Source organism: Salvelinus namaycush, chromosome 9 (genome assembly GCF_016432855.1).
Source record: "Salvelinus namaycush isolate Seneca chromosome 9, SaNama_1.0, whole genome shotgun sequence".
NCBI classification, from domain to species: Eukaryota; Metazoa; Chordata; class Actinopteri; order Salmoniformes; family Salmonidae; genus Salvelinus; species Salvelinus namaycush.
In genome coordinates, this window is record NC_052315.1 from 5,625,413 (window position 1) to 5,636,822 (window position 11,410).

An 11,410-nucleotide genomic window follows, 5' to 3' on the forward strand; every position below is an offset into this window, starting at 1 on the left:
TATCTACATGTACATACTATCTCAATCAGCCTGATTAACCGGTGTATGTAGCCTCGCTACTTTTATAGCCTCGCTACTGTTGTTTTTCACTGTCTTTTTACTGTTGTTTTATTTATTTACTTACCTATTGTTCACCTAATACCTTTTTTACACTATTGGTTAGAGCCTGTAAGTAATCATTTCACTGTAAGGTCTACACACGTGACAAATACACTTTGATTTGATCCCCTGAACGCAGCTCACTCTCCAGATCCCAATCACCTGATTTCTGATCACCTGTTCACACACCTGTATGTCATTTACACACACGATTTAATTCAGTTCATTGCACCCCCACCCCGTGAGGTATTGTTTATTTATGTACACATTCTATTCGGAGTACTGTTTATTTCCATATTAGTCCTCCCATGTATCGTGGTTTTTTGCCTATTCCCTGCCTGTACTTTTGCCTATCAGTTTTCCTGTCATCAACCTCTTGCCTGATCTCCTCGACTACGTTATTAGCCTTTTCCCTTGCTGTACTGTTACCTTTTTGGATTCCCTGTGTATGACCTTCTGTCTGTCCCTGGACCCTGCTACCTGCCTCCTCCTGTGGTCCTTTTCTAAATAAACACCTGCTGCGCCCTGTGCTTGAAACTAGCACTCTGTCTCCCATCATACTCAATACAGATAGCTTACCATCGTCCATGTAAGATGCTGGGGAAAGGAAATTGAAAGTTTACGCCATAGCACATACAGTATTCATATTTGGTATTTGTGGAGCGCCGTTATCACATTCTACATGCCGGATTATTGCGCTGGACTTTGTAGAGACATGTCATAATGACAAAGTAATTTGAGCAGCAAATCGAAACTTAACGGAAAACAGAGAGCAAGCTTTCAGTTTCATTTCTCTCGTCCTTTCGTAGCTCTAGCAACAGAGGTGTTGATGTCAGTTGTCCAAATGCAGAGCCAATCAACCATCAGCTGTGATGATGGACAGCTCAGTAGATAGCATATATAAAGCCCAGTGAGTAGACACAATCTCACGGACAGACATACGTTTCGAAAAGCTACAGCTAAACTGTCCGTTTTGGAAAGCTACTACTTCCTCTGCTCAGAAGCAATGGATCTTCAGGAATGGGCCAGCATTCTCCAGAACACGATTGAGGAGCATGACATAGAGGACACCTGGAGCATTGAATTTGATAACGACATCAGTCCTGATCACCCAGCGAGAGGTTGGCAGCAGTACATCAGTGGGGCGTTTGCAAGGTAGGCTCTTTGAATAAAGTGTAAATAGACGTATATTAATTCAATTCAGATCATAGAAATGTGTTTACAAAAGTACATTAAACCTGATTAAATGTTAAATTACTGTATTCAAACGGATAGGGACTTAATAGATTACATTCAGAATTAAGACATGAAATATACTTTATTTACTAACTTGTTATACTGAAATTAGATATTTACATACAGTTGAAGTTGTAAGTTTACATACACTTAGGTTGGAGTCATTCACTCGTTTCTATTTAACAAACAATAGTTTTGGCAAGTCGGTTAGGACATCTACTTTGCGCATGACACAAGTAATTTTTCCAACAATTGTTTACAGATCATTTCACTTATAACTCACTGTATCACAATTCCAGTGGGTCAGAAGTTTACATACACTAAGTTGACTGTGCCTTTAAACGGCTTGGAAAATTCCAGAAAATGTCATTGCTTTAGAAGCATCTGATAGGCTATTGGAGTCAATTGGAGGTGTACCTGTGGATGTATTTCAAGGCCTACCTTCAAAGTCAGTGCCTCTTTGCTTGACATCATGGAAAAATCAAAAGAAATCAGCCAAGACCTCAGAAAAAAATGTGTAAACCTCCACAAGTCTGGTTCATCCTTGGGAGCAATTTCCAAATGCCTGAAGGTACCACGTTCATCTGTACAAACAATAGTACGCAAATATAAACACCATGGGACCACGCAGCCGTCATACCGCTCAGGAAGGAGACGCCTTCTGTCTCGTAGAGATGAACGTACTTTGGTGCGAAAAGTGCAAATCAATCCCAGAACAACAGCAAAGGACCTTGTGAAGATGCTGGAGGAAACAAGAACAAAAGTATCTACATCCACAGTAAAACGAGTCCTATATCGACATAACCTGAAAGGCCGCTCAGCAAGGAAGAAGCCACTGCTCCAAAACAGCCATTAAAAAGCCAGACTATGGTTTGCAACTGCACATGGGCACAAAGATCGTACTTTTTGGAGAAATGTCCTCTGGTCTGATGAAACAAAAATAGAACTGTTTGGCAATAATGACCATCATTATGTTTGGAGGAAAAAGGGGGGGAGCTTGCAAGCCGAAGAACACCACCCCAACCGTGAAGCACGGGGGTGGCAGCATCATGTTGTGGGGGTGCTTTGCTGCAGGAGGGACTGGTGCACTTCACAAAATAGATGGCATCATGAGGGAGGAAAATTATGTGGATATATTGAAGCAACATCTCAAGACATCAGTCAGGAAGTTAAAGCTTGGTTGCAAATGGTTCTTCCAAATGGACAATGACCCCAAGCGTACTTCCAGAGTTGTGGCAAAATGGCTTAACCTTTCTGGCGCAGGTGTTCCGCTAGCGACCCACCTCGACAACATCCGGTGAAATTGCAGAGCGCCAAATTCAAAATACAGAAATAGTCATAATAAACATTCATAAAAAATACAAGTGTTATACATCGGCCTAACCTGTTATGGCTGCAAGGGGCAGTATTGAGTAGCCAGTTAAATCGTGCCCATTTCAAACGGCCTCGTACTCAATTCTTGCTCGTACAATATGCATATTATTATTACTATTGGATAGAAAACACTCTCTAGTTTCTAAAACCGTTAGATTTATTTCTCTGAGTGAAACAGAACTCATTCTGCAGCACATTTCCTGACCAGGAAGTGGAATGTCAGAAATCGTTGCTCTGTTCAACTTCATGCCTATACATGGGCATGATACGTAAGAGTCTACGTACACTTCATACACCTTCCCCTGGTTGTCAAGAGGCGGTGAGAGAAGAAATTTTGTGTTTATCTTGGTCTGAGGTGGAATAAAAGCTCTTTGTTTGACGTGACCGTCCATATCCTGTTTCTGGAGCGCGCGAAAGAGGACATGGATTTGTCTTCTGTTTAGCTGTCGTTATGAACGACTAACATCTCCGGCTCGGATTTTATTTGATACATGTGACCATATCATCGTAATGTATGTTTTTTCAATATAGTTTAATCAGATTATTGAAATTTTTTCGGGAGTTTTGCCGTGTTCCGTTCTCTGACTTTGTTGACGTTGGAGTGATCCGTGCCACTTGGCAAGTGCCCATGCTAAATGAAGAGGGATATTTGCCGTTCCAGATCAAAACAACGACTGTTCTGGACAAAGGACACCTTGTCCAACATTCTGACGGAAGATCACCAAAAGTAAGAAACATTTTATGATGCTATTTCTAATATCTGTCGTGCATGTGAACTGGTCGTGGGCGCCCAAGTGTTTCTGGCTATTGTGGCTACGCTAATATAACGCTACATTTTGTTTTCGCTGTAAAACATTTAATAAATCGGAAATATTGTCTGGAATCACAAGATGCCTGTCTTTCAATTGCTGTACACTATGTATTTTTCAGAAATGTTTTATGATGAGTAATTAGGTATTTGACGTTGGTGTCTGTAAATATTATGGCTGCTTTCGGTGCAATTTCTGATTGTAGCTGAAATGTAAACTATGATTTATACCTGAAATATGCAAATTTTTCGAACAAAACATATGCTATACAATAAATATGTTATCAGACTGTCATCTGATGAAGTTGTTTCTTGGTTAGTGGCTATTTATATCTTTATTTGGTCGAATTTGTGATAGCTACTGATGGAGTAAGAAACTGTTGGAGTAAAAAAGTGGTGTCTTTCGCTAACGTGGTTAGCTAATAGATTTACATATTTTGTCTTCCCTGTAAAACATTTAAAAAATCGGACATGTTGGCTTGATTCACAAGATGTGTACCTTTCATATGCTGTATTGGACTTGTTAATGTGTGAAAGTTAAATATTTAAAAAAAATATATTTTGAATTTCGCGCCCTGCACTTGAGCTGGATGTTGTCATAAGTGTACCGGCGTCGGGCTTGCAGCCCAAACAGGTTTTAAAGATTAACTTCTTGTTAATCCAGCCGCTTTGTCAGATTTCAAAAAGGCTTTACTGCAAAAGCATACCATGAGATTATCTGAGGATAGCGCCCCGCTTACAAAAGCATACAAACATTTTACAACCAAGTAAAGGAATTACAAAAGTCAGAAATAGCGATAAAATTAATCACTTACCTTTGAAGATCTTCATATGGTTGCAGTCACGAGCTACACAATAAATGTTTGTTTTGTTTCGATAAAGTCCCTCTTTATATCCCAAAAACTCAGTTTTGTTGGTGGGTTTTCAGTAATCCACTGGCTCAAAGGCAGTCAAAACATGCAGACGAATACATCCTAATAGTACCGGTAAAGTTCGTCGAAACATGTCAAACGATGTTTATAATTATTCCTCAGGTTGTCAATTGTCTAAATAATCGATAATATTTAAACCGGACAATAGCGTATTCAATAGAAAGGAATAACAACGAAGGGCGTGCACTCGGTCATGCGCAAAACCAGCACTGCATGATTCTACAGTCCGCTGAGAGAAAGGTCTCATTCTTCTTAATTTGTCAGAAAACAAGCCTGAAACAATGTCTAAAGACTGTTGACATCTAGTGGAAGCCATAGGAACTGCAATCTGGGTCGTAACCTATTAGATACCCTATAGGCATTCAATTGAAAATACCCACATAAAAAAAATCCCACTTCCTGGATGGATTTTCCTCAGGTTTTTGCCTGTCATATCAGTTATGTTATACTCACAGACATTATTTTAACAGTTTTGGAAACGTTAGAGTGTTTTCTATCCGAATCTCTATGCATATCCTAGCTTCTGGGCCTGAGTAACAGGCAGTTTACTTTGGGCACACTTCTCATCCAGACATCGAAATACTGCCCCCAAGCCATATTAAGGACAACAAAGTCAAGGTATTGGAGTGGCCATCACAAAGCCTGAACTCAATCCTATAGAATATTTGTGGGCAGAACTGAAAAAGCGTGTGCGAGCAAGGAGGCCTTCAAACCTGACTCAGTTAAACCAGCTCTGTCAGGAGGAATGGGCCAAAATTCACCCAACTTATTGTTCGGAAGGTTGTGGAAGGCTACCAGAAATGTTTGACCCAAGTTAAACAATTTAAAGGCAATGCTACCAAATACTAATTGAGTGTATGTAAACTTCTGACCCACTGGGAATGTGATGAAAGAAATAAAAGCTGAAATAAATCATTCTCTCTACTATTATTCTGTAATTTCACATTCTTAAAATAAAGTGGTGATCCTAACTGACCTAAGATAGGGAATTTAAAGATAGGATAGGGAAGGTGTATGTAAACTTCAGACTTCAACTGTATCACTTATCTCTCCCTGCAGGTTCATGTGCTCAAAGTGTAAGAGGACCTGGCCTTCGAAAAGAGTTCTGGTGGTGTTTCACATGCGTCTGTTGGAGGACAAGGGGATGGTTAAAGTGAAACGCTACAGACAGGAGTGCAAGAGGTGTGTACAGAGTACAATGGAGGAGCCTCATTTTAAGACAGAGAACATCGAGGTGCTGCTGGAGAAGCTTGTCGAGAAGATCCTCGTCAAGTGCTATAATAAGGACGCAGGCGAAAAGAATATGCCATTCCATTTGGAAGGGAGGAGTGATGGACCCCATGAGGCTGCTCATTGTGAAGCCTGTAAACATGGCATCTGCAGACAGGTGACCACAAAAGAAACATAGAATGGAAAATATAGAAACATCTGGGAAATGTTTCATTCTTAAATGTATTGTATAATCAATGAACAATTTTGAGGAGAGTTGAATGTGGAACTGGATATAATACTGTTGAGAGAATTTTATTTCCTGATGAAGCTGCGAAAACTATATCCTCTGAATCAAGGATGGGGGGGAAAAAAGAAGCCAGTAACTGAATTGTCCACCATTTAATCTAGACAAAATGTACTTGTTTTTTAATACAAAAGTTGATAGTTGATTGAGAAAGTAGTTTCCGATCTGCATTCTTTGCAATAATCTCTTACACTTTAAAAGAGTTACTTCAAGGAATTACTTCTCAACAGATGTACAAATCAAATCCCATGTCAGGTGAGGACATCACCTTTATGGTGCAGAGACGACTGGCTACAATGGAAATGCATACAAGCAAGGCAACATTGCTTTAGAAACCCATTTGCATCGATTACAAATATTTGTGGGACTTTACACGTGCAAAACGTGACAACATTTTTATAATGTTCAGTGTGTGTGTGTGTGTGTGTGTGTGTGTGTGTACTTCTCTTTGCATATGGCGTCAGCAGGGAGTAAAACACCCTTTTATGATTTATAACTTTGAGTCAAATGTCCTGACCTGCTATAAAACTGCTTTAAAAAACGAATTTCACTGTTGTCGAGTTACTTCATCAGAAAAACAGATAGAAACAATGACTACGTACAACCAGGGGTTAAATTGGGCCAGGTCCCACCCGGTCCGAGACCCTGTACCTATGATCCAAATGAGAGCCAGGCGGAGCTGAGATCCGGTACCTTTCGTTTGAATTATGTAATTTTAAAAAATGGTTGTCCACGTTTTAAATTTTCCACAGTCAACAACATGAGTGGGAAAAAAGGTGCTTGTGGTTGATGCATTTATAGGCATTACTAATAACAGTACTAGAAGAAACCATGAACAGGACAAGAAGCAGAGCCCTGCCTAACCTAAGTACAGGGGGTCTCTAATGTAAACTGGATCTCTTTCCTCCATTGGAAAAGCCTATAAGACTGTCCCACTTTAGCTACTCCATGCTGTCCTACTTCAGCTAGCTGTGGTTGGTGAAATGAGACAACAAAAATGACAGAATTACATTTTAACATAATATTGGCAACTTTTATGTATTTTAATGCACAAGTACAAGGTATGCACATTTACATCATAACATTTACATCACAGTTTGGCACTGTGCGTTATTTATGACAGTTTTATTATCTTAACATCAAAACAGAAAAAAAAACGATGTCACTGATATTATTGTGTGCTTCGCAGGGTGAGCTTCCTGTTTGAAGCTTGCTTTGCCTGCCTCTCTGATGTCACAGTCTTATAGGCTTTTCCATTGGAGGAAAGACATGTAATCAATAGAGTTTTTTTAACCGTGGGTTCGAGCCCACTGCATCAAACTTTTTTTGTTGACGAAAAAACAATTCAATTTTTGTCGTTGATGCTCGATTCAAAACGCATGTGACGAAGTGGATTATTATAATAATGCATAAACTGTAAAACATTGTAGTCCTGCATGTAAGTGTAGCCTTCATAAGAATATACTAATGACAGTCAACTGTCTTCCTACATTGACTGTCGATTCAAGCTGAAGAGTATGTATTCTTTTTTAGTTTTTGCTCAATCTGATTGGGTGAGCCTGGCAGGGCCTGGCTCCCCAGTGAGTGGGCCTTAGACCCCACAGTCCCACCCATGCCTACCAGAGGAGGCTGGTGGGAGAAGCTATATGAGGACATGCCTATTGTAATGGCTAGAATGAAATAAACGGAATGGAGTCAAACATGTGGTTTCCAGACATGCCGCCCACCAGCCTCCTCTGATGCCTATGCCATTGGTACCGGTAGCTATTTTACTCCAAGTCAAGCACTACACACTAACATAATAAATATACATCTACATTTCAAATCCACTTATGAGTCAACTCTAAATATATAACATTATTCATGAACAAAACACTGTAGATATGACTTTGTACTTAAAGTAATATAACTTTTCCCGAAGACGACAGAAAAATAGTTCCTACTTCTCCTTTAGTGCATCAAATTGATTTGAGCACGACATAAATACTCGCTCCCCTATTCCCCAGGATTCAGGCATGCATAATAACAAATCAACATGCTATATTAATATATGAACCTGGTGAAACTCACAAAATATTTGAACAACTGTTACATTTACCCCTCCTGAATATCACCAACCTTATAAAACTAAACTAAATAATCTCCCAGGCTCAAGGCATCATTCTGAATTCAGCTCAAAGCTACCAATAGGGTTCAGGGCAAGTGAAGGTTGATCAGGCCTTCAACTGCCCCAAGATGCATAGGGCCTCTTGAACTGCTAAGAAGGTAGATATAGTGTAAGAAACAAACATTTTTTTTTTTACTAAGTCTCTGTATTATTTCAGCACTATGTTAAACTTGCACCTTCTGGAGGATTGAATTAGTCTCTTGTTTTAGTCTCACTGGTTTATCTACCCTCCCCGCCCTTGCGAAATCATCTGCCACCGGGCTGCTTTCATCAGGTGCATTGCAGTAGACCGGGCTAGGGGCCATGGTGACTAATAGTGGTGCTGGCCTTAGATCAGGGGACGGTTTGAAGGAATCAGCTTCAGGATCTCAGAGGTGCTTCCCAAGTCATTTTCCTCAGGGAGGTTCTTCTGGTTCTGTCTTTCCATCTGATGTCCAGAATAATTGCTTGAATCCTCCGCCATCCAAGATGCACTTTCCATCCCAGAGTCCTCCATGTCTTTCCTGTCCAGTCCATCACCGGAATGCGTGGCCTCTCCTGCATCTACATTGATCGAAGGTCCTGCAGCATCACTGTCATTGAAGTGCTCTGAATCATCGATTTCGAATGGCAAGAAGTTCACCTGCAACAGTAGATTTCTGTGAACCACATTTTCTCTGTCATCGAGGTCTTGGATTCTGTACGTGTGAGTTTGTAGATTGACTGAAGTCACTGAAAATCTTGGGATTTCAGCCAACTTGTGGCGGCCCCTTTCACCCTTGTTGGCAATTAGGACACGATTACCCCTGATGACCGGCTTCATCGTGGACACCCTTCAAAACTGTCGCCCTCATTGAGGTGGGTACTACATACTGGTACGTCTTCCTCTTTGACAGCAAACTTTTGGTAACGCGATATAGTACACCCATTTTCAGAGTGAGCTTCTCCCAGGTCTTCAGAATCCGCAGAGCCTCGATTGGTTCATGGCCACGTTCCCTCCTAGAAGGTCTACGGCCCCTGTCCACGTAGAAGACAACTCTGGCGAGTGCATCATCCTGGCGCTGCTTTGATATCAGGTCGTCATGGGACAGCACTCTCACATCTGACATCTCAGATGGCACCAGCGACTGAGTGAGCTGAGGCAGTAGCAGCGCACAGTTCTGTAGACCAGCCTCCTCTTGCGACCTCAGGACTGCTGACACCGCTTCCTTTGACAGAGAACCAGGAGAAGGATAGGAGGTAGTTTGGCAGTCCATGACAATTTCACAGGCATCTGCCTCAATTGACGGTGAGCAGCTTTCGAGGTCGAATGGGTGGTTCGACCAGCGGAACACATCTTGCACCTTCTCAGCATGTACTCCCGCAGCTTCTTCCAGCAAGGCCTTGTATGGAACCCTTGTGATGCGGTGGAGAGCGCTCGGCTGCACAAATGGCTGTCTACTGAGTGCATCAGCAATGACATTTTTGGGACCGGGGATGTACTTTATGTCAAACTCGAATGGAGCGAGTTTAGCAACCCATCTCTGTTCACAGGCGTCCAATTTGGGCTTGGACAGGATGTATGTTAATGGGTTGTTGTCTGTCCATACAGTAAAAGGCTTGCCCCTTAGCCAATGACTAAACTTCTCACAGACTGCCCAGCGTAAAGCAAAAAACTCTAACCTATGGGCAGGATACTTTGACTGTGCATAAGTAAGAGATTTGCTAGTGAATGCTACAGGCCTGGCTGCAGACCCATCCTCTGGCACTTGGGAGAGGACAGCACCTAATCCATTACTAGATGCGTCTACAGACAGCAAGAAAGGTCTACTAAAATCAGGGTGGGCTAGCATGACCTGATCGAGGAGAGCTTGTTTCAACTGACTAAAGGCCTGTTTGCACTCACCAGTCCAGTCTGCTGCTGTGAGTTTCCTATGTATTCTTCTTTTCCTCTTTCCTTTCCCATGGCGTGGTGCCTTCGTCCCAGTTGTCAGCCCATGCAGCGGCTTAGCGATGGTGGAGCACCCCTCAATGAACTGCTGGTAATAGACTATCATTCCGAGAAAGGACCGAATCTTCCCCTGGGAGGGCACGTCCGTGTTATCCTCCATGAGATCCTTCTCTGTCATCCCTGCAATAGCCTTCACTTTTTCCGGGTCTGTGGCCACATCTCCTTCACTGATGACATGCCCCAAGAACCGCACTGACCTCTTCATGAAATGGCATTTCTTTGGAGCCAATTTCAGATTATGGGCCTTGAGACGCTCAAAAACTGACTCCAAGCGTTGCAATCCAAGTTCTTCAGTCGGGGCAAAAACCAGCACATCGTCCAGGTAGCATAGAAGGCTCGAAAAATTTTGATCCCCAAAAATGCTCAACAATCCGGGTCAACAGCATCAATGCATCAGTATAACTTTAAACCGTCCCCTCGCCCCGACACGGGCGCGAACCAGGGACCCTCTGCACACATCAACAACAGTCACCCACGAAGCGTCGTTACCCATCGCTCCACAAAAGCCACGGCCCTTGCAGAGCAAGGGGCAACACTACTAATAGGTTTCAGAGCAAGTGACGTAACTGATTGAAACGCTACTAGCGCGTACCCGCTAACTAGCTAGCCATTTCACATCCGTTACACTGGCCTTAGATCAGGGGACGGTTTGAAGGAATCAGCATCAGGATCTCAGAGGTGCTTCCCAAGTCATTTTCCTCAGGGAGGTTCTTCTGGTTCTGTCTTTCCATCTGATGTCCAGAATTCAGAGTAATTGCTTGAATCCTCCGCCATCCAAGATGCACTTTCCATCCCAGAGTCCTCCATGTCTTTCCTGTCCAGTCCATCACCGGAATGCGTGGCCTCTCCTGCATCTACATTGATCGAAGGTCCTGCAGCATCACTGTCATTGAAGTGCTCTGAATCATCGATTTCGAATGGCAAGAAGTTCACCTGCAACAGTAGATTTCTGTGAACCACATTTTCTCTGTCATCGAGGTCTTGGATTCTGTACGTGTGAGTTTGTAGATTGACTGAAGTCACTGAAAATCTTGGGATTTCAGCCAACTTGTGGCGGCCCCTTTCACCCTTGTTGGCAATTAGGACACGATTACCCCATTGACAAACTGATGCATCTAAACTGATATCTTGCATCAATATTTAATTGATTGATTTAATTAAAGATATTGTCTGAATGCTAATTTCACCAATGAGCCAATGATTGACAAGGAACAAGGAACGAACCCCAACAGAACCAAGCTGGATTGCTTGGATCTCAGTTAAACATTCCCAGTCGATATGAAGCGGACATATGGCTTTCACTTCAGCA

General features: G+C 42.2%; 1 protein-coding gene across 1 annotated transcript; it reads left to right on the forward strand.

The window, feature by feature from the left end:
* The first annotated feature begins 903 nt into the window (after positions 1 to 903).
* On the forward strand, positions 904 to 6,506 carry LOC120053342 (receptor-transporting protein 3-like). Its single transcript, XM_039000465.1, has 2 exons — positions 904 to 1,254; positions 5,509 to 6,506. The coding sequence occupies exons 1-2, from the start codon at positions 1,106 to 1,108 to the stop codon at positions 5,855 to 5,857; spliced, it is 498 nt and encodes a 165-aa protein (XP_038856393.1). The 5' UTR covers positions 904 to 1,105; the 3' UTR covers positions 5,858 to 6,506.
* Positions 6,507 to 11,410: the final 4,904 nt, after the last annotated feature.

Bases quoted from the DNA above. Each gene is read 5' to 3' on its own strand.
- LOC120053342 (XM_039000465.1), top strand. From the start codon at position 1,106: ATGGATCTTCAGGAATGGGCCAGCATTCTCCAGAACACGATTGAGGAG. The intron at 1,255-5,508 runs GTAGGCTCTTTG...CTCTCCCTGCAG, and splicing joins ATCAGTGGGGCGTTTGCAAG to GTTCATGTGCTCAAAGTGTA.